This window comes from Oncorhynchus masou, chromosome 31 (assembly GCF_036934945.1).
Source record: "Oncorhynchus masou masou isolate Uvic2021 chromosome 31, UVic_Omas_1.1, whole genome shotgun sequence".
Taxonomy (NCBI): Eukaryota; Metazoa; Chordata; class Actinopteri; order Salmoniformes; family Salmonidae; genus Oncorhynchus; species Oncorhynchus masou.
In genome coordinates, this window is record NC_088242.1 from 6038961 (window position 1) to 6066249 (window position 27289).

General features: G+C 45.6%; 1 protein-coding gene across 5 annotated transcripts in view; it reads right to left on the reverse strand.

Annotated features, from left to right (window-relative positions):
• The window catches only part of LOC135523366 (CSC1-like protein 2), a 123349-nt gene that overhangs the window by 69777 nt on the left and 26283 nt on the right, over positions 1–27289 (reverse strand). For 2 of the 5 annotated variants that reach the window (XM_064949991.1, XM_064949989.1), the window contains exons 2-4: positions 13080–13375; positions 12077–12156; positions 9990–10028 (exon numbers count right to left, since the gene is read on the reverse strand). In XM_064949991.1, the coding sequence (XP_064806063.1) occupies positions 9990–10028; positions 12077–12156; positions 13080–13322 (362 nt within the window). In that variant the 5' untranslated portion in view covers positions 13323–13375. Of the gene's footprint in view, positions 1–9989; positions 10029–12076; positions 12157–13079; positions 13376–15047; positions 16561–27289 lie in introns of those variants that run through there. The other 3 variants (XM_064949993.1, XM_064949992.1, XM_064949994.1) reach the window with 3 other exon arrangements.

Here is a 27289-nt window from a genome sequence, read left to right on the forward strand (position 1 = left end):
TTTTTTAACAAATCAAAAACTGAAAAATTGGGCGTGCAAAAGTATTCTTTTAAGTAAGTCTTTTTGTTTTCTATTCCCCAATTACATGTTCATTATTTAACCCTCTGTTTCCCCCATGTTGGTGTGCGTGTTTGTCATTTATGTTCTATGCTGGCGGCTGCATATGACGGCTGGTATTTTGTTGCCCGGTTTTGTATTTAGTCCCGTTTAGTCGTGGTATGTTTAGTCGTGGTATGTTTAGTCGTGGTATGTTTAGTCGTGGTATGTTTAGTCGTGGTATGTTTAGTCGTGGTATGTTTAGTCGTGGTATATTTAGTCGTGGTATGTTTAGTCGTGGTATATTTAGTCCAGTTTAGTCGTGGTATGTTTAGTCGTGGTATGTTTAGTCGTGGTATATTTAGTCGTGGTATGTTTAGTCGTGGTATGTTTAGTCGTGGTATATTTAGTGGTGGTATGTTTAGTCGTGGTATATTTAGTCGTGGTATGTTTAGTCGTGGTATATTTAGTCCAGTTTAGTGGTGGTATGTTTAGTGGTGGTATGTTTAGTGGTGGTATGTTTAGTGGTGGTATGTTTAGTCGTGGTATGTTTAGTGGTGGTATGTTTAGTGGTGGTATGTTTAGTCGTGGTATGTTTAGTCGTGGTATATTTAGTCGTGGTATGTTTAGTCGTGGTATATTTAGTCGTGGTATATTTAGTCGTGGTATATTTAGTCCAGTTTAGTCGTGGTATATTTAGTCGTGGTATATTTAGTGGTGGTATGTTTAGTGGTGGTATGTTTAGTGGTGGTATGTTTAGTGGTGGTATGTTTAGTCGTGGTATGTTTAGTCGTGGTATGTTTAGTGGTGGTATATTTAGTCGTGGTATGTTTAGTCGTGGTATATTTAGTCGTGGTATATTTAGTCCAGTTTAGTGGTGGTATGTTTAGTGGTGGTATGTTTAGTGGTGGTATGTTTAGTGGTGGTATGTTTAGTGGTGGTATGTTTAGTGGTGGTATGTTTAGTCGTGGTATATTTAGTCGTGGTATGTTTAGTCGTGGTATATTTAGTCCAGTTTAGTGGTGGTATGTTTAGTGGTGGTATGTTTAGTGGTGGTATGTTTAGTGGTGGTATGTTTAGTGGTGGTATGTTTAGTGGTGGTATGTTTAGTGGTGGTATGTTTAGTGGTGGTATGTTTAGTGGTGGTATGTTTAGTGGTGGTATGTTTAGTGGTGGTATGTTTAGTCGTGGTATATTTAGTGGTGGTATATTTAGTCGTGGTATATTTAGTCCAGTTTAGTCGTGGTATATTTAGTCGTGGTATATTTAGTGGTGGTATGTTTATTGGTGGTATGTTTAGTGGTGGTATATTTAGTGGTGGTATGTTTAGTGGTGGTATGTTTAGTGGTGGTATGTTTAGTGGTGGTATGTTTAGTGGTGGTATGTTTAGTGGTGGTATGTTTAGTCGTGGTATATTTAGTGGTGGTATGTTTAGTGGTGGTATGTTTAGTGGTGGTATGTTTAGTGGTGGTATGTTTAGTGGTGGTATGTTTAGTCGTGGTATATTTAGTCCAGTTTAGTCGTGGTATATTTAGTCGTGGTATGTTTAGTCGTGGTATGTTTAGTCGTGGTATGTTTAGTGGTGGTATGTTTAGTGGTGGTATATTTAGTGGTGGTATGTTTAGTGGTGGTATGTTTAGTGGTGGTATGTTTAGTGGTGGTATGTTTAGTGGTGGTATGTTTAGTCGTGGTATGTTTAGTCGTGGTATATTTAGTGGTGGTATGTTTAGTGGTGGTATGTTTAGTCGTGGTATGTTTAGTCGTGGTATATTTAGTCGTGGTATATTTAGTCGTGGTATGTTTAGTGGTGGTATGTTTAGTCGTGGTATGTTTAGTCGTGGTATGTTTAGTCGTGGTGTGTTTAGTCGTGGTGTATTTAGTGGTGGTATGTTTAGTGGTGGTATGTTTAGTGGTGGTATATTTAGTGGTGGTATATTTAGTCCAGTTTAGTCGTGGTATATTTAGTCGTGGTATATTTAGTCCAGTTTAGTCGTGGTATATTTAGTCGTGGTATGTTTAGTCGTGGTATATTTAGTCGTGGTATGTTTAGTCGTGGTATGTTTTGTCGTGGTATGTTTTGTCGTGGTATGTTTAGTCCAGTTTAGTCGTGGTATATTTAGTCGTGGTATGTTTAGTCGTGGTATGTTTAGTCGTGGTATATTTAGTCGTGGTATGTTTAGTCGTGGTATATTTAGTCGTGGTATATTTAGTCGTGGTATATTTAGTCCAGTTTAGTCGTGGTATATTTAGTCGTGGTATGTTTAGTCGTGGTATATTTAGTCGTGGTATGTTTAGTGGTGGTATGTTTAGTGGTGGTATGTTTAGTGGTGGTATGTTTAGTCGTGGTATGTTTAGTCGTGGTATATTTAGTGGTGGTATATTTAGTCGTGGTATATTTAGTCGTGGTATGTTTAGTGGTGGTATATTTAGTCGTGGTATGTTTAGTCGTGGTATATTTAGTCGTGGTATATTTAGTCGTGGTATATTTAGTCGTGGTATATTTAGTCGTGGTATATTTAGTGGTGGTATATTTAGTCGTGGTATATTTAGTCGTGGTATATTTAGTCGTGGTATATTTAGTCGTGGTATATTTAGTGGTGGTATATTTAGTCGTGGTATATTTAGTCGTGGTATATTTAGTCGTGGTATGTTTAGTCGTGGTATGTTTAGTGGTGGTATGTTTAGTCGTGGTATGTTTAGTCGTGGTATGTTTAGTCGTGGTATGTTTAGTCGTGGTATATTTAGTCCAGTTTAGTCGTGGTATGTTTAGTCGTGGTATGTTTAGTCGTGGTATATTTAGTCGTGGTATGTTTAGTCGTGGTATGTTTAGTCGTGGTATGTTTAGTCGTGGTATATTTAGTGGTGGTATGTTTAGTCGTGGTATATTTAGTCGTGGTATGTTTAGTCGTGGTATATTTAGTCCAGTTTAGTGGTGGTATGTTTAGTGGTGGTATGTTTAGTGGTGGTATGTTTAGTGGTGGTATGTTTAGTCGTGGTATGTTTAGTGGTGGTATGTTTAGTCGTGGTATGTTTAGTCGTGGTATATTTAGTGGTGGTATGTTTAGTGGTGGTATGTTTAGTCGTGGTATGTTTAGTCGTGGTATGTTTAGTCGTGGTATATTTAGTCGTGGTATATTTAGTCGTGGTATGTTTAGTGGTGGTATGTTTAGTCGTGGTATGTTTAGTCGTGGTATGTTTAGTCGTGGTGTGTTTAGTCGTGGTGTATTTAGTGGTGGTATGTTTAGTGGTGGTATGTTTAGTGGTGGTATATTTAGTGGTGGTATATTTAGTCCAGTTTAGTCGTGGTATATTTAGTCGTGGTATATTTAGTCCAGTTTAGTCGTGGTATATTTAGTCGTGGTATGTTTAGTCGTGGTATATTTAGTCGTGGTATGTTTAGTCGTGGTATGTTTTGTCGTGGTATGTTTTGTCGTGGTATGTTTAGTCCAGTTTAGTCGTGGTATATTTAGTCGTGGTATGTTTAGTCGTGGTATGTTTAGTCGTGGTATATTTAGTCGTGGTATGTTTAGTCGTGGTATATTTAGTCGTGGTATATTTAGTCGTGGTATATTTAGTCCAGTTTAGTCGTGGTATATTTAGTCGTGGTATGTTTAGTCGTGGTATATTTAGTCGTGGTATGTTTAGTCGTGGTATGTTTAGTGGTGGTATGTTTAGTGGTGGTATGTTTAGTCGTGGTATGTTTAGTCGTGGTATATTTAGTGGTGGTATATTTAGTCGTGGTATATTTAGTCGTGGTATGTTTAGTGGTGGTATATTTAGTCGTGGTATGTTTAGTCGTGGTATATTTAGTCGTGGTATATTTAGTCGTGGTATATTTAGTCGTGGTATATTTAGTCGTGGTATATTTAGTGGTGGTATATTTAGTCGTGGTATATTTAGTCGTGGTATATTTAGTCGTGGTATATTTAGTCGTGGTATATTTAGTGGTGGTATATTTAGTCGTGGTATATTTAGTCGTGGTATATTTAGTCGTGGTATGTTTAGTCGTGGTATGTTTAGTGGTGGTATGTTTAGTGGTGGTATGTTTAGTGGTGGTATGTTTAGTCGTGGTATGTTTAGTCGTGGTATGTTTAGTCGTGGTATGTTTAGTCGTGGTATATTTAGTCCAGTTTAGTCGTGGTATGTTTAGTCGTGGTATGTTTAGTCGTGGTATATTTAGTCGTGGTATGTTTAGTCGTGGTATGTTTAGTCGTGGTATGTTTAGTCGTGGTATATTTAGTGGTGGTATGTTTAGTCGTGGTATATTTAGTCGTGGTATGTTTAGTCGTGGTATATTTAGTCCAGTTTAGTGGTGGTATGTTTAGTGGTGGTATGTTTAGTGGTGGTATGTTTAGTGGTGGTATGTTTAGTCGTGGTATGTTTAGTGGTGGTATGTTTAGTGGTGGTATGTTTAGTGGTGGTATGTTTAGTCGTGGTATGTTTAGTCGTGGTATATTTAGTCGTGGTATATTTAGTCGTGGTATGTTTAGTCGTGGTATATTTAGTCGTGGTATATTTAGTCGTGGTATATTTAGTCCAGTTTAGTCGTGGTATATTTAGTCGTGGTATATTTAGTGGTGGTATGTTTAGTGGTGGTATGTTTAGTGGTGGTATGTTTAGTGGTGGTATGTTTAGTGGTGGTATGTTTAGTCGTGGTATGTTTAGTGGTGGTATATTTAGTCGTGGTATGTTTAGTCGTGGTATATTTAGTCGTGGTATATTTAGTCCAGTTTAGTGGTGGTATGTTTAGTGGTGGTATGTTTAGTGGTGGTATGTTTAGTGGTGGTATGTTTAGTGGTGGTATGTTTAGTGGTGGTATGTTTAGTCGTGGTATATTTAGTCGTGGTATGTTTAGTCGTGGTATATTTAGTCCAGTTTAGTGGTGGTATGTTTAGTGGTGGTATGTTTAGTGGTGGTATGTTTAGTGGTGGTATGTTTAGTGGTGGTATGTTTAGTGGTGGTATGTTTAGTGGTGGTATGTTTAGTGGTGGTATGTTTAGTGGTGGTATGTTTAGTGGTGGTATGTTTAGTGGTGGTATGTTTAGTGGTGGTATGTTTAGTGGTGGTATGTTTAGTGGTGGTATGTTTAGTGGTGGTATGTTTAGTGGTGGTATGTTTAGTCGTGGTATATTTAGTGGTGGTATATTTAGTCGTGGTATATTTAGTCCAGTTTAGTCGTGGTATATTTAGTGGTGGTATGTTTATTGGTGGTATGTTTAGTGGTGGTATGTTTAGTGGTGGTATGTTTAGTGGTGGTATGTTTAGTGGTGGTATGTTTAGTGGTGGTATGTTTAGTGGTGGTATGTTTAGTGGTGGTATGTTTAGTGGTGGTATGTTTAGTGGTGGTATGTTTAGTGGTGGTATGTTTAGTGGTGGTATGTTTAGTGGTGGTATGTTTAGTGGTGGTATGTTTAGTGGTGGTATGTTTAGTGGTGGTATGTTTAGTCGTGGTATATTTAGTGGTGGTATATTTAGTCGTGGTATATTTAGTCCAGTTTAGTCGTGGTATATTTAGTCGTGGTATATTTAGTGGTGGTATGTTTATTGGTGGTATGTTTAGTGGTGGTATGTTTAGTGGTGGTATGTTTAGTGGTGGTATGTTTAGTGGTGGTATGTTTAGTGGTGGTATGTTTAGTGGTGGTATGTTTAGTGGTGGTATGTTTAGTGGTGGTATGTTTAGTGGTGGTATGTTTAGTGGTGGTATGTTTAGTGGTGGTATGTTTAGTGGTGGTATGTTTAGTGGTGGTATGTTTAGTCGTGGTATATTTAGTGGTGGTATGTTTAGTGGTGGTATGTTTAGTGGTGGTATGTTTAGTCGTGGTATATTTAGTCCAGTTTAGTCGTGGTATATTTAGTCGTGGTATGTTTAGTCGTGGTATGTTTAGTCGTGGTATGTTTAGTCGTGGTATGTTTAGTGGTGGTATGTTTAGTGGTGGTATGTTTAGTGGTGGTATGTTTAGTGGTGGTATGTTTAGTGGTGGTATGTTTAGTGGTGGTATGTTTAGTCGTGGTATATTTAGTGGTGGTATATTTAGTCGTGGTATATTTAGTCCAGTTTAGTCGTGGTATATTTAGTCGTGGTATATTTAGTGGTGGTATGTTTATTGGTGGTATGTTTAGTGGTGGTATGTTTAGTGGTGGTATGTTTAGTGGTGGTATGTTTAGTGGTGGTATGTTTAGTGGTGGTATGTTTAGTGGTGGTATGTTTAGTGGTGGTATGTTTAGTGGTGGTATGTTTAGTGGTGGTATGTTTAGTGGTGGTATGTTTAGTGGTGGTATGTTTAGTGGTGGTATGTTTAGTGGTGGTATGTTTAGTCGTGGTATATTTAGTGGTGGTATGTTTAGTGGTGGTATGTTTAGTGGTGGTATGTTTAGTCGTGGTATATTTAGTCCAGTTTAGTCGTGGTATATTTAGTCGTGGTATGTTTAGTCGTGGTATGTTTAGTCGTGGTATGTTTAGTGGTGGTATGTTTAGTGGTGGTATGTTTAGTGGTGGTATGTTTAGTGGTGGTATGTTTAGTGGTGGTATGTTTAGTGGTGGTATGTTTAGTGGTGGTATGTTTAGTCGTGGTATGTTTAGTCGTGGTATATTTAGTGGTGGTATGTTTAGTGGTGGTATGTTTAGTCGTGGTATGTTTAGTCGTGGTATGTTTAGTCGTGGTATATTTAGTCGTGGTATATTTAGTCGTGGTATGTTTAGTGGTGGTATGTTTAGTCGTGGTATGTTTAGTCGTGGTGTGTTTAGTCGTGGTGTATTTAGTGGTGGTATGTTTAGTGGTGGTATGTTTAGTGGTGGTATATTTAGTGGTGGTATATTTAGTCCAGTTTAGTCGTGGTATATTTAGTCGTGGTATATTTAGTCCAGTTTAGTCGTGGTATATTTAGTCGTGGTATGTTTAGTCGTGGTATATTTAGTCGTGGTATGTTTAGTCGTGGTATGTTTTGTCGTGGTATGTTTTGTCGTGGTATGTTTAGTCCAGTTTAGTCGTGGTATATTTAGTCGTGGTATGTTTAGTCGTGGTATGTTTAGTCGTGGTATATTTAGTCGTGGTATGTTTAGTCGTGGTATATTTAGTCGTGGTATATTTAGTCGTGGTATATTTAGTCCAGTTTAGTCGTGGTATATTTAGTCGTGGTATGTTTAGTCGTGGTATATTTAGTCGTGGTATGTTTAGTCGTGGTATGTTTAGTCGTGGTATGTTTAGTGGTGGTATGTTTAGTCGTGGTATGTTTAGTCGTGGTATATTTAGTGGTGGTATATTTAGTCGTGGTATGTTTAGTCGTGGTATGTTTAGTCGTGGTATATTTAGTCGTGGTATGTTTAGTCGTGGTATATTTAGTCGTGGTATATTTAGTCGTGGTATATTTAGTCGTGGTATATTTAGTGGTGGTATATTTAGTGGTGGTATATTTAGTGGTGGTATATTTAGTCGTGGTATATTTAGTGGTGGTATATTTAGTCGTGGTATATTTAGTGGTGGTATATTTAGTCGTGGTATATTTAGTCGTGGTATGTTTAGTCGTGGTATGTTTAGTGGTGGTATGTTTAGTCGTGGTATATTTAGTGGTGGTATATTTAGTCGTGGTATGTTTAGTGGTGGTATATTTAGTCGTGGTATATTTAGTCGTGGTATGTTTAGTGGTGGTATATTTAGTCGTGGTATGTTTAGTGGTGGTATATTTAGTCGTGGTATATTTAGTCGTGGTATATTTCACACACCATTGTATTGTTTCTATACTTGTGTTTTTTTGTGTATTAAATACCTTGTCCACGCATCTCAACTCTCCTGCACCCGACTCCTTTTCACCAGTTACTCAAAGCCTTGACCTTGTATCCACTTCCAGGTAACACCGTACACAGAAACGGTAGTATGAACATCTGGATATAGCTGTTACGTAGTAATTACGTAACACCCCCCCCCCCCCAACCCATCAGTGAGACAACAATGATCCAGAACGAACCTCTACAGCCCCGGTCTGTCAGAGCCCCCAGCCTGTTAAAAGGCAGAATGCAGACGTGAGAGTGGTCGGAGTGGGGTGGGGAAAAGTGAAAATGTTCCGCAGAGTGGTTTGGAATCATCTTTCTTATTGGTCTATTTTTTTAATGACTGCATGGTGATGTCACCATGGAAGGCCAGAACTACATCCCACCAAGACAGGCAGAAATTTCACCCGGTCTTTTCAAACAGCTCTTACACTAAAAAGGACATTGTCAAAATGTTCACCATTTCACAGTATTATTCCAACATCAGTGTGGAAATGTATAGAAAACACAGGAAAATCTCATTTTTGACTGAAATGGGCCTTTAAGATGACAGATGCTAGCTAGAGAGAGAAGGTTATTCACAGACAAGGGTATTCACAGAGACAACATAACACCGGGGGGTGTATTCATTAATACACAGACTGAGAGCAGTGTTTTTCAATCCTTGTCCTGGGCACCCAAAGGGATGTCCCTTTTTATTTCTGACCCCTGACCCCTAACCCCTGGCACTAACACAGCTGATGCAACTCATCAAAAATGACCCAACGACCGGGATTGAGAGAATCCCTGACAGAGGGATGTTAACGCAGGATGACGTTTCGCCTTTCAGATCACAATGAACATTGGGATCTCAATTACTACTGGGATCAATCATCTCAATTACAGCCTGGTCACAGAACTGGTTGTACAGTCTTGCCAAAGACCGTAAGCGTTAAACAAGTCCGCACAAACAGATCTGAGACCAGGCTATCTCCTTTAATGATTTAGAGTACTGGAAGAAATGGGTAACCTCTGCCCTGCTAAATGTCAGCCACCAAGCGTACAACAACATTAAAGGATGAATTCACCCAGAGGGACTCCAGGGGGGGGGGGGGGGGAATTACCTCAGAGTCATATCTAGTACAGGAATACAGGACCACCACAGACACACAGCTGATTGGTAGGAAGAGGTAGGTAGTACAGAACCACCACAGACACACAGCTGATTGGTAGGAAGAGGTAGGTAGTACAGGACCACCACAGACACACAGCTGATTGGTAGGAAGAGGTGGCTAGTGGGTAGTACAGGACCACCACAGACTGATACATACAGGAGCTGTAGGTAGGGATAACCAGTCAGGTGAGGTGTGTAGTTACTAGTTACCGTACCTCTCCACCCTGTAAACATCCTGCCTGCTGGGCGCCTCATGGGCTGCGCTCATACAGGAGGACAGGAAAGGCATGCTGCTTGTCAGAGAGTTTAACAACGAAACAGATTAGCATACAGAGCTGATTAGTTAGGGAGAGAGAGGACATCCAACAGCAGGGTTGAAACAGACAGAGAGACTCAGCAGCAAAGTTTTAAAAAACAGAGGAATGATGAGAAAGAAAAAAGGTGGAGAGAACAGGAGAAGAAGAAAGCCTGGAGGGAGAGAAGGAAAGAGAAAACCCACACCGAGAGAGAGAGAGGCCAACCCACTCCGAGAGAGAGAGAGAGAGAGAGAGACAGAGAGAGACAGAGACAGAGAGACAGACAGAGAGAGAGAGGCCAACCCACACAGAGAGAGAGAGAGAGAGAGAGAGAGAGAGAGAGAGAGAGAGAGAGAGAGAGAGAGAGGCCAACCCACTCAGAGAGAGAGGCCAACCCACACAGAGAGAGAGAGAGAGGCCAACCCACACCGAGAGAGAAAGAGAGAGGCCAACCCACACCGAGAGAGAGAGGCCAACCCACACCGAGAGAGAGAGAGAGAGAGGCCAACCCACACCGAGAGAGAGAGGGAGGCCAACCCACACCGAGAGAGAGAGAGGGAGAGAGATAGAGGCCAACCCAACCCAGCCTAGGTAGGAAAGGAAGAGAGTTACTCCTAGAAGAGGGGTACGAAAGAGGAAGAGTTACTCCTAGAAGAGGGGTACGAAAGAGGAAGAGTTACTCCTAGAAGAGGGGTACGAAAGAGGAAGAGAAGCAGGGTGGCGCGGTAACATTACATACTATTCCTGTTCGTCCAGACGGCTGTATCGCTGACTCCGTCTTCAGAGAGAAAACAAAAACAGAAAAACAATATGGCAGGGGGTCAGCTTGGTAGAGTCCTGGAGGAGAAACTAGTGATCGATGCAGTTAATCAGGGCCAATCACAGCTCAGTTGTCTCTACAGCGACAGAGGGCCTCTGCTGGGGTTTTACATAGCTATATTACAAACATTTCCAAACAGATTCATATACAGGCCATTAGCAAATTCCTTTAACCAAAGCCACTCAACTCATACACGCATTTAAAAAAGCATCAAACACAGATATACAGTAGACCTAGATGTTAAGTCAAAGGTGATTCACTAGCTGGATATGAGATGACTTACAAGTATTGCAGGCATGCAGCAGAGGAAAACAATGTGGCTATCTATGGACCATCACCCTGGCTGTGTCCTCGCCACTCAATACAGAACAGTTATCTTAGCTACTACATCTACCAGTGGAGGCTCCTCAGAGGAAAAAGGGGAGGACCATCCTAATCAATCAATTCCAGAAAAATAAAAAGTAATAATTTTTTTAGATAAAACTATTATAAATATATTCACGTCAAAACAACACCTGACAAAAAAACACACCCGTCTTGCAAAGAAGCTCTACAGTAGCCTCAACAGTACTCTGTAGGGTAGCACCGTGGTTTAGCTGGAGGACAGATAGCTTCCATCCTCCTCTGGGTACATTGACTTCAATACAAAACTAAGGAGGCTCGTGCTTCTCGCCACCTTCCGTAGACTAATGGTAATGGTAATGCCCTGGCTGGTCTAGCGGTAATGCCCTGGCTGGTCTAGCGGTAATGCCCTGGCTGGTCTAGTGGTAATGCCCTGGCTGGTCTTGCGGTAATGCCCTGGCCGGTCGAGCGGTAATGCCCTGGCCGGTCTTGCGGTAATGCCCTGGCTGGTCTTGCGGTAATGCCCTGGCTGGTCTAGCGGTAATGCCCTGGCTGGTCTAGCGGTAATGCCCTGGCTGGTCTAGCGGTAATGCCCTGGCTGGTCTAGTGGTAATGCCCTGGCCGGTCTAGTGGTAATGCCCTGGCTGGTCTAGTGGTAATGCCCTGGCTGGTCTAGCGGTAATGCCCTGGCTGGTCTAGTGGTAATGCCCTGGCTGGTCTAGTGGTAATGCCCTGGCTGGTCACGGGGTAATGCCCCACAACGTTTGGGCCCGCGAGCACACACAGACAGTCACCCCTACGTATTACTGTGGTAGTCTACTGTTCAGTCACCCCTACGTATTACTGTGGTAGTCTACTGTTCAGTCACCCCTACGTAGTACTGTGGTAGTCTACTGTTCAGTCACCCCTACGTAGTACTGTGGTAGTCTACTGTTCAGTCACCCCTACGTATTACTGTGGTAGTCTACTGTTCAGTCACCCCTACGTAGTACTGTGGTAGTCTACTGTTCAGTCACCCCTACGTAGTACTGTGGTAGTCTACTGTTCAGTCACCCCAACGTATTACTGTGGTAGTCTACTGTTCCAGAGGCTGTACTGAACTGTGGTTGTATGTCAATCCTTCTGTCAGTGTTGATCTCCTTCTGTTACAAGAGAAGCCCTCTCACCTCCCCTCCTCCTCCCCCTCTCCCCTCCACCTCTCCCCTCCCCCTCTCCCCTCCACTCCTCCTCTCCCCTCCTCTCCACTCCTCCCCCTCTCCCCTCCCCCCTCTCCCTCCACTCCCCTCCCCCTCCACTCCCCCTCTCCCCTCCACTCCACTCCACTCCTCCTCCCCCTCTCCCTCCCCCTCTCCCCCTCCACTCCCCTCTCCCCTCCACTCCTCCTCCCCCTCTCCCCTCCACTCCCCCTCTCCTCTCCCCTCCACTCCTCCTCCCCCTCTCCCCCTCTCCCCTCTAAGAGTACTGTGTGGCATCAAAGCTGTGGGTTCAATTCCTGCAGGGATCACATACTAAACATGTCTGTGTGTTCTTTAACCGGTGTGTCTCAGCCTGTGTGACTCAGTTGGTAAGAGATTGTGGCGCCACCTGGCAACTCCTCAACGCCAAGGTGTTGGGTTCAATTCCTGCAGGGATCACATGGTAAAGATGACAGTGCAGTGGTTTACCTGTCTGCATCAGTGACCAGCGCCAAGCGGCCGTAGTCCCACGCTACCTTCCTCAAGATGGAGAACACAAACAGGAGTACCTAGGAAACACACACACACACACACACGTCAAAACAGGATAACTAGGAAGGCCACACACACACGTTAAAACAAGATAACTAGGAAGGCCACACACACACACACACACGTTAAAACAGGATAACTAGGAAGGCCACACACACACGTTAAAACAAGATAACTAGGAAGGCCACACACACGTTAAAACAGGATAACTAGGAAGGCCACACACACACGTTAAAACAAGATAACTAGGAAGGCCACACACACACACACACACACACACACATTAAAACAGGATAACTAGGAAGGCCACACACACACACGTTAAAACAGGATAACTAGGAAGGCCACACACACACACACGTTAAAACAGGATAACTAGGAAGGCCACACACACACACGTTAAAACAGGATAACTAGGAAGGCCACACACACACACGTTAAAACAGGATAACTAGGAAGGCCACACACACACACACACACGTTAAAACAGGATAACTAGGAAGGCCACACAGGTTAAAATAAACAGAACTGACCACTTGTCAAAAGGTCATCCTTCGTCTTCAATAGGGAGGGAGAGGTCCCAATGTACACAGAGAGGGGGGGGTAGTAGCCTCACCATACATTAGGCAAGCAGGCTGCCTTCCCAAGCAAGTTACTTTAGGGAAGTGAAATTCCTTGAGGAGCTGTTTTATGTCAGAACAGATCTAGCCATTTAAATCACAGCTCCGTCTATATGAAGGAAAACATATCTAGACATGTCACAACATCAGCTGTACAACCCTGACTCTCGGTTTGTGTGTGTGGTTTGTGTGTGTGGTATGTGTGTGCGTGTGTTTGGGGGGGGCTGAAGAAACCTTTCTGATTATCTTTTGAAAAATAAAGTTGTATTACACTGTATACTCATCTCTGTTTGACCTTTGAACTCTTGCGTTTGACTCACCAGGAAGCACATGAAGTCGAGTGCGAGGACGGTGGGCACCCCTCCGAAGGGCAGGCCCTGGAGCACGGTAGATCGGATACGGGCGGTGTAGCAGTAGTCCCTGGAGGTCTCACCCCCACCGGAGGTGTTGCTCTGCTGGGTGGGGCAGTTACCAAGGACCCCCCCGGGACACATGGCCCCATGGACCCCGATCCCCCCTTGGGCCCCCCACATCACCACACCCACCATCAGCAGTATGGACATGCTGAGGCTTCAGTTAAGATTCAGCTCCGAACTCACTGCAGCATCTTAAACACCTGGAGGAGAGAAGACCGGGGAATTTAGGCAATTCAGAGGTAGGTGATTATATTTGTCCAATTTCACACTTGTACAGGTGTGCCTTTTTATAATTGGACACCTCTGCTAAGGAGGGTATCAGAAATACCGGTTATACAACGGTTGGGTGTTATCTAGACTTCCATACCGTACCCGTGTCATCCAGGGACAATTATTTTTTATTACGTTTACTTAACAGAATGCTAACAAAATGCTAACAAGTACTAAGAAATTCCCATAGTAAATGCTAGGTAAATGCTAAGGAGCACATGAGAATTATATATTACTAGGACATGCAAGTAACTCAAAACACAGTTTGCAGCATGCAAAAAAAACACATTAGGCAGCAGGGATCTGACAGGGGATTTTGTCTGCTGCTGTTACCAAGAATACCATCTCGATACCATCTACTGTATCTTGCCTATGCTGCTCTGTACCATCACTCATTTATATATCTTTATGTACATATTCTTTATCCCCTTACAGTGTATAAGACAGTAGTTTTGGAATTGTTAGTTAGATTACTTGTTGGTTATTACTGCATTGTCGGAACTAGAAGCACAAGGATTTCGCTACACTCGCATTAACATCTGCTAACCATGTGTATCTGACAAATAAAATTTGATTTGATTTGAGCTAGATCTTGCAAAGCCACGTCGCTAACATTAGCAAAAACCCAGCTAAAGAAAATGTAATTAGCCACAGCTTAGATAGTTAACTTAATAGTTAAGATATATAGCTGTCAAACATTAGTGAATGTCATACTTGGCCACCTCACTAAAGTCGCGCTGCAGGAATGACTGACCTCAAGAAGCTCCTGTTTTACCCGTTGTGCACCTATGTCAATAAACAGACGTGATTGGCTCTATGTCAATAAACAGACGCGACTGGCTCTATGTCAATAAACAGACGCGACTGGCTCTATGTCAATAAACAGACGCGACTGGCTCTATGTCAATAAACAGACGCGACTGGCTCTATGTCAATAAACAGACGCGACTGGCTCTATGTCAATAAACAGACGCGACTGGCTCTATGTCAATAAACAGACGCGACTGGCTCTATGTCAATAAACAGACGTGACTGGCTCTATGTCAATAAACAGACGTGACTGGCTCTATGTCAATAAACAGACGTGACTGGCTCTATGTCAATAAACAGACGTGATTGGCTCTATGTCAATAAACAGACGTGACTGTGTTACAACACAGAGGCGGATACAAGATGCAAGCAACGATGGTTTTAATGAATGTAGTTCACAGCAGCAACATGACAGACAGACTGTACTCAGAAGGAATCCGACCCAGGAACTCGGGCGCATCTTCCGATCATAACGTGCTGAGAAAACCAGGGGAGTGTGTCCGGATGAGTAGGAAGGAGCACAGCAGATAATCCACACAAGAGAAGAGCACGGACACACGACACAACCTCAGAGAAGAAACAACGATCTGACAACAAGAAACACTGGTAACAGAACATATAAAGGGAAGATAAGTGGTTCCAGCTGGCGCAGACAATCAGGCCGAGATTGGGAAACCACGCCCACACAAACACTGGAGAGAGAGAGAGAGAAAAGAGAGACGGAGGCAGTGGATTCATGAACCGTGACAATACCCCCTAGGAACGCCTCTTGGCGTTCCCAGGCGAATTTACCTGTCGATTGAAATCATCGATAAGGGAGTGATCCAGAATGTCCCTAGCAGGTACCCAACTTCTCTCCTCCGGGCCGTAACCCTCCCAGTCCACCAGGTACTGGAATCCGCGTCCCCTCCTTCTAGAGTCCAAAATACGATTGACAGAAAAGGTGGTTTCCCCATCAACAAGTCGTGGCGGCGGGGGAACCGGGACCGGCGGGTTAATGCGTGCCTGAAACACAGGTTTTATTTTAGACACATGAAAGGTAGGATGAATTCTCCTATACGCCGGAGGAAGCTTGAGCCGGACCGCCACCGGACTAATGATCCTGGTGACTCTGAACGGGCCGATAAATTTGGGGGCAAGCTTGTTCGAAACGGATCGGAGTGGAATGTTCTTAGTAGAAAGCCACACTCTTTGGCCAACGACGTATACCGGAGGCTTCGACCGGTGGCGATCGGCCTTAGCCTTGGTGAGCGCCCCCACCCGGAGAAGAGTCTCACGGGCTCTGCTCCATGCGTGACGGCACCTCTGGATGAAAGCGTGAGCGGAGGGAACAGTGACCTCGGACTCCGTACTGGGAAAGATAGGTGGCTGGTAACCTAAACTACACTCAAACGGAGAGAGACCCGTGGCTGCCACTGGCAACGAATTGTGAGCGTACTCAACCATAGAGAGTTGTTGACTCCAGGAAGAGGGATTCTTAGAAACCAAACATCGCAACACTCTCTCCAAATCTTGGTTGGCCCTCTCCGTTTGACCGTTGCTCTGGGGATGAAACCCTGAAGACAGGCTGACACTCGCTCCCAGTAACCTACAAAACTCTTGCCAAAACTTGGACACAAATTGGGGCCCCCGGTCAGAAACTACGTCCATCGGCAGGCCATGTAAGCGAAAGACGTGATCCACGACAGTTACCGCTGTCTCCTTGGCAGACAGTAATTTAGGCAAGGGAATAAAATGAGCCCCCTTCGAGAACCGGTCCACCACGGTCAAAACAACCGTCTTGCCCTGGGAGGGCGGGAGGCCGGTAACAAAATCTAGCGTGATGTGGGACCAGGGTCTCGAAGGGACCGACAGCGGTTGGAGTAACCCATCTGGGGGTCGATTAGAAGTCTTCCCAGTGGCACAAACCGAGCAGGCCAAGACAAAACTGTGAATGTCACGAGCCATCAGTGGCCACCAAAAGCGTTGCTTAACCAAAAAGCTAGTGCGGCTGACTCCTGGATGACACGCTACGTTGGAGCAGTGCCCCCACCGAATAACATCGGACCGACACCCCTCCGGCACAAACAACCGATTAGGCGGGCAACCGGGCGGAGGCGTGACCCCCTCTAAGGCCGTTTTGACCCTCGATTCAACCTCCCATGTGAGTGTGGAGACCACTAGGGTCCCGGGTAGGATGCACTCGGGAGTGGATGGGCGTTCGGAATGGTCAAAAATGCGAGAAAGGGAATCGGGTTTGACATTCTTGGAACCCGGGCGATACGAGAGAGAGAAGTCAAAACGTCCGAAAAGAGTGCCCACCGCGCCTGCCTGGAGTTGAGTCGCTTGGCGGTTCTGATATACTCCAAATTCTTGTGATCGGTCCAAACTATAAAAGGTACCCCGAACCCTCTAACCAATGGCGCCACTCCTCCAGTGCTAACTTCACTGCCAACAACTCTCTGTTGCCAATGTCGTAGTTGCGTTCCGCAGGTGATAACCGATGGGAAAGGAATGCGCAAGGGTGCATCTTGTCGTCAGAAGAGGAACGTTGGGAAAGTACCGCACCTACCCCCACCTCTGAAGCGTCCACCTCCACCACGAACTGACGCGAGGGATCGGGAGCTATGAGGATAGGAGCCGAAACAAAGCGGCTCTTGAGTTTGGCGAATGCAGCCTCGGCTGTATCGGACCACCTGAACGTCACTCTGGGAGAGGTTAAGGCGGTAAGAGGAGCGACTATCTGGCTAAAGTTGCGAACGAAACGCCGGTAGAAATTGGCGAATCCCAGAAACCTCTGTAGGGCCTTACGGGAATCTGGGCTTGGCCAATCCACCACAGCCTTAACCTTGTCGGGATCCATGCGAATACCTTCAGTCGAGACGATGTAACCTAGGAATGGAACGGATTGTGCATGAAAAATGCATTTCTCCGCCTTGACAAAAAGTCCATTCTCCAACAACCTCTGAAGCACTCGTCTGACGTGTTGAGCGTGTTCCTGGAGAGAAGAAGAAAAAATCAGTATGTCATCCAGGTAAACATATATGAACTGATCAATCATATCTCTCAGCACGTCATTGACGAGTGCCTGGAAAACCGCTGGGAGTTGGATAGCCCAAAAGGCATGACCAAATATTCGAAGTGCCCTCTGGGGGTGTTAAACGCGGTCTTCCATTCGTCCCCCTCCCTTATGCGAACCAAATGATATGCATTACGTAAATCCAACTTAGTGAACACGGATGCTCCCTGTAACCTTTCAAAGGCGGAGGACATCAACGGTAAGGGATAGGTATTCTTCACTGTGATGTTATTCAACCCACGGTAATCAATGCAAGGACGCAGAGATCCGTCCTTCTTCCCCACAAAGAAGAACCCCGCCCCGCTGGAGAAGAGGAAGGACGAATGAATTTAGATGCCAGAGAACCAGAGATGTATCTCTCCATAGCCTCCCTCTCAGGAACAGAAAGTGAATATAACTTGCCTTTAGGCGGAGACTCACCTGGCAATAATTCTATTGCACAGTCATAGGGACGATGCGGAGGAAGGGAAGCAGCACGGGACTTACTGAACACCTCCTTCAGGTCGAGGTATTCAACGGGCACGTTAGACAAATCCACTGCCTCCTCTAGAAACACAGAATCAGACACAGACGAACAAGCAGACACTAAACAGGACTCAAGACACTTGTTACTCCACATGGATATAGAGTTATGACCCCAGTCAACTCTGGGGTTGTGTTGGGTGAGCCAAGGGTGGCCGAGAACTAATGGTGCAAGGGGTGAGTCCATGAGTAGGAATGATAGTGTCTCAGTGTGATTGCCAGAAGTGATGAGTGTGACAGGTTCAGTGGTGTGAGAAATGTTGGGGAGTTCTTGACCATTGAGAGCGTTGACGGATATCTTGTGCGTGAGTGAGGTGATAGGGATCTGGAGTTTGTGAGCGAGCTTGAAGTCCATGAAATTACCCTCTGCTCCTGAGTCCAGTAAGGCTTGGGTGTCGTGCGTGTGGGTGGCCCATCTTAGTCTTACCGGGAGGAGAGTAGATGATGAGGTCTTCTCTGTGGTGACACCACCCGATAGTAGCCTCATGTTTACTACCGGGCCTGATCTTTTACCGGGCAGGAGTGGATAAAGTGGCCCGCTCTACCACAGTAGAGACAGAGTCCTTGGGATCTCCGCCTCTCCCTCTCTTCCCGGGAGAGGCGAGCTCTCCCCAGCTGCATGGGTTCGTGAGCGGAAGCTGAACTGGCCGTGTTCCCGACGCTGGCATGCCAGCCCTCCGTGTCGTTATACGGTCTGTTAGGGCATGCTCGGCGGCCAATACGACTCAGACGAGCGTCGACCCTCAGGGCTAGTTCCACTAGTCCATTTAAACTCCTGGGAAGGTCCAGAACATAAATCTCCTTCTGGATCCGGTCCTCCAGCCCATGCAGGAACATGTCCCACTGCGCCTCCTCGTTCCACTGACACTCAGCGGCCAGAGTGCGGAATTGGATGGAGTATTCCGATACTGAATGGTCTCCTTGGCGAAGGTCAGCGAGTAGTCTGGCCGTCTCCCTACCCGCCACGGCCCGATCGAAGACCCTTCTCATCTCCTCGGAGAGTGTCTGGAAAGAGGTGCAGCATGGGTCCTGGTTCGCCCACACCGCCGTTCCCCAGAGAGACGCTTTGCCTGATAGCAGTGTGAGTACGAATGCTACCTTAGACTGTTCACGGTTGAAGGTCCGTGGCTGCAACGAGAAATGCATGGAACATCTCGTAAGAAAGGCTCTGCAATAGTCAGGATCACCTGAATAACCCTCTGGTGTCGGTAGCCGTGGCTCTAGCTGGGAATCCGGCTCTGGCGGGGCGGGTTGAACTGCCGGTGTAGGTGGCGCAGTGGAACCCCTCAGATGTTGCAATTGTTGGGTCAGCTGGGATACCTGCGTCGAAAGGGCTTGTACTGCCCGACCTGTGCTGGAGATGTTCTCCTCTTGTTGATCCATTCTCGTGATACTGCGGGAAAGGAATTCGGTCAGACTCGTTGAACTCGCTGCATCCATGGTCTGGTCAGATCGTTCTGTTACAACACAGAGACGGATGCAAGATGCAAGCAACGATGGTTTAATGAATGTAGTTCACAGCAGCAACATGACAGACAGACTGTACTCAGAAGGAATCCGACCCAGGAACTCGGGCGCATCTTCCGATCATAACGTGCTGAGAAAACCAGGGGAGTGTGTCCGGATGAGTAGGAAGGAGCACAGCAGATAATCCACACAAGAGAAGAGCACGGACACACGGCACAACCTCAGAGAAGAAACAACGATCTGACAACAAGAAACACTGGTAACAGAACATATAAAGGGAAGATAAGTGGTTCCAGCTGGCGCAGACAATCAGGCCGAGATTGGGAAACCACGCCCACACAAACACTGGAGAGAAAGAGAGAGAGAGAGAAAGAGAGACGGAGGCAGTGGATTCATGAACCGTGACAGACTGGCTCTATGTCAATAAACAGACGTGACTGGCTCTATGTCAATAAACAGACGCGATTGGCTCTATGTCAATAAACAGACGCGATTGGCTCTATGTCAATAAACAGACGCGATTGGCTCTATGTCAATAAACAGACGCGATTGGCTCTATGTCAATAAACAGACGCGACTGGCTCTATGTCAATAAACAGACGCGATTGGCTCCATGTCAATAAACAGACGCGATTGGCTCTATGTCAATAAACAGACGCGACTGGCTCTATGTCAATAAACAGACGTGACTGGCTCTATGTCAATAAACAGACGTGATTGGCTCTACGTCAATAAACAGACGTGACTGGCTCTATGTCAATAAACAGACGTGACTGGCTCTATGTCAATAAACAGACGTGATTGGCTCTATGTCAATAAACAGACGTGACTGGCTCTATGTCAATAAACAGACGTGACTGGCTCTATGTCAATAAACAGACGTGACTGGCTCTATGTCAATAAACAGACGTGACTGGCTCTATGTCAATAAACAGACGTGACTGGCTCTATGTCAATAAACAGACGTGATTGGCTCTATGTCAATAAACAGACGTGACTGGCTCTATGTCAATAAACAGACGTGACTGGCTCTATGTCAATAAACAGACGTGATTGGCTCTATGTCAATAAACAGACGTGACTGGCTCTATGTCAATAAACAGACGTGACTGGCTCTATGTCAATAAACAGACGTGATTGGCTCTATGTCAATAAACAGACGTGACTGGCTCTATGTCAATAAACAGACGTGACTGGCTCTATGTCAATAAACAGACGTGATTGGCTCTATGTCAATAAACAGACGTGACTGGCTCTATGTCAATAAACAGACGTGATTGGCTCTATGTCAATAAACAGACGTGACTGGCTCTATGTCAAAAAACAGACGTGACTGGCTCTATGTCAATAAACAGACGTGATTGGCTCTATGTCAATAAACAGACGTGACTGGCTCTATGTCAATAAACAGACGTGACTGGCTCTATGTCAATAAACAGACGTGACTGGCTCTATGTCAATAAACAGACGTGACTGGCTCTATGTCAATAAACAGACGTGACTGGCTCTATGTCAATAAACAGACATGATTGGCTCTATGTCAATAAACAGACGTGACTGGCTCTGTGTCAATAAACAGACGTGATTGGCTCTATGTCAATAAACAGACGTGACTGGCTCTATGTCAATAAACAGACGTGACTGGCTCTATGTCAATAAACAGACGTGATTGGCTCTATGTCAATAAACAGACGTGACTGGCTCTATGTCAATAAACAGACGTGACTGGCTCTATGTAATAGATGTTAGAAAAGGGACCAGAAATACAGAAGAACAGAATGATGTTGAACCGCCTCCAACTAACATCAACATTTAGTTTGGCAGTAATCATTTTAATTATGTAAGTTTAAGAAACATTGTCTTCTCATTCCGTTACCAAAAACCCACATCTGTAAGATATTTTCAAAATGTCTCTCCCTCATGAGGAGGATAATGACATTTCAGAAGTTTACTGATATCTACTTGGTTTCAGTGATTCAAATGTGTCATTCTGTTACCAAATCAGTAACAATGACCCCACCCCCAATTTTATTTACCATTGAGGGACAATAGAGCCCTGAGTACCAGGCCATTAGGACCTGATGGAGGGACAATAGAGCCCTGAGTACCAGGCTATTAGGACCTGATGGAGGGACAGTAGAGCTCTGAGTACCAGGCCATTAGGACCTGATGGAGGGACAATAGAGCCCTGAGTACCAGGCCATTAGAACCTGATGGAGGGACAATAGAGCCCTGAGTACCAGGCCATTAGGACCTGATGGAGGGACAATAGAGCCCTGATGTACCAGGCCATTAGAACCTGATGGAGGGACAGTAGAGCCCTGAGTACCAGGCCATTAGGACCTGATGGAGGGACAATGGAGCCCTGAGAACCAGGCCATTAGGACCTGATGGAGGGACAATAGAGCCCTGAGTACCAGGCCATTAGGACCTGATGGAGGGACAATAGAGCCCTGAGTACCAGGCCATTAGGACCTGATGGAGGGACAATAGAGCCCTGAGTACCAGGCCATTAGGACCTGATGGAGGGACAATAGTATCCCTGAGTACCAGGCCATTAGAACCTGATGGAGGGACAATGGAGCCCTGAGTACCAGGCCATTAGGACCTGATGGAGGGACAATAGAGCCCTGAGTACCAGGCCATTAGAACCTGATGGAGGGACAATAGAGCCCTGAGTACCAGGCCATTAGGACCTGATGGAGGGACAATAGAGCCCTGAGAACCAGGCCATTAGGACCTGATGGAGGGACAATAGAGCCCTGAGTACCAGGCCATTAGGACCTGATGGAGGGACAATAGAGCCCTGAGTACCAGGCCGTTAGGACCTGATGGAGGGACAATAGATCCCCGAGTACCAGGCCATTAGGACCTGATGGAGGGACAATAGAGCCCTGAGTACCAGGCCATTAGGACGCGATGGAGGGACAATAGAGCCCTGAGAACCAGGCCATTAGGACCTGATGGAGGGACAATAGAGCACTGAGTACCAGGCCATTAGAACCTGATGGAGGGACAATAGAGCCCTGAGAACCAGGCCATTAGGACCTGATGGAGGGACAGTAGAGCCCTGAGTACCTGGCCATTAGGACCTGATGGAGGGACAATAGAGCCCTGAGTACCAGGCCATTAGAACCTGATGGAGGGACAATAGAGCCCTAAGTACCAGGCCATTAGGACGCGATGGAGGGACAATAGAGCCCTGAGTACCAGGCCATTAGGACGCGATGGAGGGACAATAGAGCCCTGAGTACCAGGCCATTAGGACCTGATGGAGGGACAATAGAGCCCTAAGTACCAGGCCATTAGGACGTGATGGAGGGACAATAGAGCCCTGAGTACCAGGCCATTAGGACCTGATGGAGGGACAATAGAGCCCTGAGAACCAGGCCATTAGGACTTGGATGGTCGTTTGCTAGTTGGATACTACCAACACATGTCCAGGGTGCATAAAATTAGATTACCGTAAATCTTATTGGCTGCAGAAGTGGCGGTAATACGGGCATCTCAACAGACCGACATGTATCCATTAAGGCCAGATATTGTTTTCAACTACTCTTAACAGAGGACACAACTGTTGTAACATAATGAATACTAAACAAAAAATATGAATAATCTAATCTGTTACAGAACACGATGAACTAAACTGTAATTGTGTCCTGTTATTAAAGTCAGATGTTATTACTCTATTAATAGCATGGTTTTGATGTCTACGTCACGCTTCTCATCTGAACAGTCAGATGTTATTACTCTATTAATAGCATGGTTTTGATGTCTACGTCACGCTTCTCATCTGAACAGTCAGATGTTGTTACTCTATTAATAGCATGGTTTTGATGTCTACGTCACGCTTCTCATCTGAACAGTCAGATGTTGTTACTATATTAATAGCATGGTTTTGATGTCTACGTCACGCTTCTCATCTGAACAGTCAGATGTTATTACTCTATTAATAGCATGGTTTTGATGTCTACTTCACGCTTCTCATCTGAACAGTCAGATGTTGTTACTCTATTAATAGCATGGTTTTGATGTCTACGTCACGCTTCTCATCTGAACAGTCAGATGTTGTTACTCTATTAATAGCATGGTTTTGATGTCTACGTCACGCTTCTCATCTGAACAGTCAGATGTTATTACTCTATTAATAGCATGGTTTTGATGTCTACGTCACACTTCTCATCTGAACAGTCAGATGTTATTACTCTATTAATAGCATGGTTTTGATGTCTACGTCACGCTTCTCATCTGAACAGTCAGGTCAGGTCGTCTCAAAACAAAAGGCTTTGTATTATCGTTGGGGGAAGGGGTCTAAAAGATGAGAGAGAAGACGACAGGAGCTGAACAAGCTGTCTTGCAGAGTGTTTGAGGGAGTTTATACATGGTGAATGGGTCAAAGGCTCCGGCAATGGTGGTCTAAACTAGTGCACTACGTTACCCATAGGGCTCTGGTCAAAACTAGTGCACTACGTTACCCATAGGGCTCTGGTCAAAACTAGTGCACTACGTTACCCATAGGGCCTCTGGTCTAAACTAGTGCACTACGTTACCCATAGGGCCTCTGGTCTAAACTAGTGCACTACGTTACCCATAGGGCCTCTGGTCTAAACTAGTGCACTACGTTACCCATAGGGCCTCTGGTCTAAACTAGTGCACTACGTTACCCATAGGGCTCTGGTCAAAACCAGTGCACTACGTTACCCATAGGGCTCTGGTCAAAACCAGTGCACTACGTTACCCATAGGGCTCTGGTCAAAACCAGTGCACTACGTTACCCATAGGGCTCTGGTCAAAACCAGTGCACTACGTTACCCATAGGGCTCTGGTCAAAACCAGTGCACTACGTTACCCATAGGGATCTGGTCAAAACCAGTGCACTACGTTACCCATAGGGATCTGGTCAAAACCAGTGCACTACGTTACCCATAGGGATCTGGTCAAAACCAGTGCACTACGTTACCCATAGGGCTCTGGTCAAAACCAGTGCACTACGTTACCCATAGGGCTCTGGTCAAAACTAGTGCACTACGTTACCCATAGGGCTCTGGTCAAAACCAGTGCACTACGTTACCCATAGGGATCTGGTCAAAACCAGTGCACTACGTTACCCATAGGGCTCTGGTCAAAACTAGTGCACTACGTTACCCATAGGGCTCTGGTCAAAACTAGTGCACTACGTTACCCATAGGGCTCTGGTCAAAACTAGTGCACTACGGGGCCTCCCGGGTGGCGCTGTACCGCAGCGCCAGCTGTGCCACCAGAGACCCTCGGTTCGCTCCCAGGCTCTGTCGTAACCGGCCACGACCGGGAGGTCCGTGGTGCGGTTAGTGCACTATATAGAGAATAGGGTGCCATTTGGGACGCAGATCTTGTTGAAACTGTGGTGTCTTGTCTCCTCTCCTGGTTGAGACTGTGGTGTCTTGTCTCCTCTCCTGGTTGAGACTGTGGTGTCTTGTCTCCTCTCCTGGTTGAGACTGTGGTGTCTTGTCTCCTCTCCTGGTTGAGACAGTGGTGTCTTGTCTCCTCTCCTGGTTGAGACTGTGGGGTCTCGTCTCCCCTCCGGGTTGAGACTGTGGTGTCTATACCCTCTATTAATCTATTGTTCTCTCGCAGCCTCCCTCTGTCCTCTGTCCCTCTCGCCATTCCTTGACCGATCACCTCTCTCCCTCCCTCTCCGTTCCTTGCTCTCTCAACTCCCGGCCACTCTCTTTTTTCTCTGTCAGCGTGATGTCACAGCATTCCAGGAGGAGTATTAATGGGTTAGTGTTGGGACAGATGAGCAGAACAGCGCTGGTAATGTGTGTGTGTGGGGTAATGTTGGTGTTAGTAGGTCAAAGAGCAAAGAGGCAGAGAAAAATAACAGTTTTTTTGCAGTACACACATCAGATTATTGGTTAGCCTCTTAGCCCATTAGCCTAGTCTGAGAAACGCCTCTTAGCCCATTAGCCTAGACTGAGAAACGCCTCTTAGCCCATTAGCCTAGACTGAGAAACGCCTCTTAGCCCATTAGCCTAGACTGAGAAACGCCTTTTAGCCCATTAACCTAGACTGAGAAACGCCTCGTAGCCCATTAGCCTAGACTGAGAAACGCCTCGTAGCCCATTAACCTAGACTGAGAAACGCCTTTTAGCCCATTAGCCTAGACTGAGAAACGCCTCGTAGCCCATTAGCCTAGACTGAGAAACGCCTCGTAGCCCATTAGCCTAGACTGAGAAACGCCTTTTAGCCCATTAGCCTAGACTGAGAAACGCCTCGTAGCCCATTAGCCTAGACTGAGAAACGCCTTTTAGCCCATTAGCCTAGACTGAGAAACGCCTCGTAGCCCATTAACCTAGACTGAGAAACGCCTTTTAGCCTAGACTGAGAAACGCCTCTTAGCCCATTAGCCTAGTCTGAGAAACGCCTCTTAGCCCATTAGCCTAGTCTGAGAAACGCTTCTTAGCCCATTAACCTAGACTGAGAAACGCTTCTTAGCCCATTAGCCTAGTCTGAGAAACGCCTCTTAGCCCATTAGCCTAGTCTGAGAAACGCTTCTTAGCCCATTAGCCTAGTCTGAGAAACGCCTCTTAGCCCATTAACCTAGACTGAGAAACGCTTCTTAGCCCATTAGCCTAGTCTGAGAAACGCTTCTTAGCCCATTAGCCTAGTCTGAGAAACGCTTCTTAGCCCATTAGCCTAGTCTGAGAAACGCCTCTTAGCCCATTAGCCTAGTCTGAGAAACGCTTCTTAGCCCATTAACCTAGACTGAGAAACGCTTCTTAGCCCATTAGCCTAGTCTGAGAAACGCCTCTTAGCCCATTAACCTAGTCTGAGAAACGCCTCTTAGCCCATTAACCTAGTCTGAGAAACGCCTCTTAGCCCATTAGCCTAGTCTGAGAAACGCCTCTTAGCCCATTAACCTAGTCTGAGAAACGCCTCTTAGCCCATTAGCCTAGTCTGAGAAACGCTTTTTAGCCCATTAGCCTAGACTGAGAAACGCCTTTTAGCCTAGACTGAGAAACGCCTTTTAGCCCATTAGCCTAGTCTGAGAAACGCCTCTTAGCCCATTAGCCTAGTCTGAGAAACGCCTTTTAGCCCATTAACCTAGACTGAGAAACGCCTTTTAGCCTAGACTGAGAAACGCCTTTTAGCCCATTAGCCTAGTCTGAGAAACACCTCGTAGCCCATTAGCCTAGACTGAGAAACGCCTCGTAGCCCATTAACCTAGACTGAGAAACGCCTCGTAGCCCATTAACCTAGACTGAGAAACGCCTTTTAGCCCATTAACCTAGACTGAGAAACGCCTTTTAGCCCATTAGCCTAGACTGAGAAACGCCTTTTAGCCCATTAGCCTAGACTGAGAAACGCCTCGTAGCCCATTAGCCTAGACTGAGAAACGCCTTTAGCCCATTAGCCTAGACTGAGAAACGCCTCGTAGCCCATTAACCTAGACTGAGAAACACCTTTTAGCCTAGACTGAGAAACGCCTTTTAGCCTAGACTGAGAAACGCCTCGTAGCCCATTAACCTAGACTGAGAAACGCCTTTTAGCCCATTAGCCTAGTCTGAGAAACGCCTCGTAGCCCATTAACCTAGACTGAGAAACGCCTTTTAGCCCATTAGCCTAGACTGAGAAACGCCTCGTAGCCCATTAGCCTAGACTGAGAAACGCCTCGTAGCCCATTAGCCTAGACTGAGAAACGCCTTTTAGCCCATTAACCTAGACTGAGAAACACCTTTTAGCCTAGACTGAGAAACGCCTTTTAGCCTAGACTGAGAAACGCCTCGTAGCCCATTAACCTAGTCTGAGAAACGCCTCGTAGCCCATTAACCTAGACTGAGAAACGCCTTTTAGCCCATTAGCCTAGACTGAGAAACGCCTCGTAGCCCATTAGCCTAGACTGAGAAACGCCTTTTAGCCCATTAGCCTAGACTGAGAAACGCCTCGTAGCCCATTAACCTAGACTGAGAAACGCCTTTTAGCCCATTAACCTAGACTGAGAAACGCC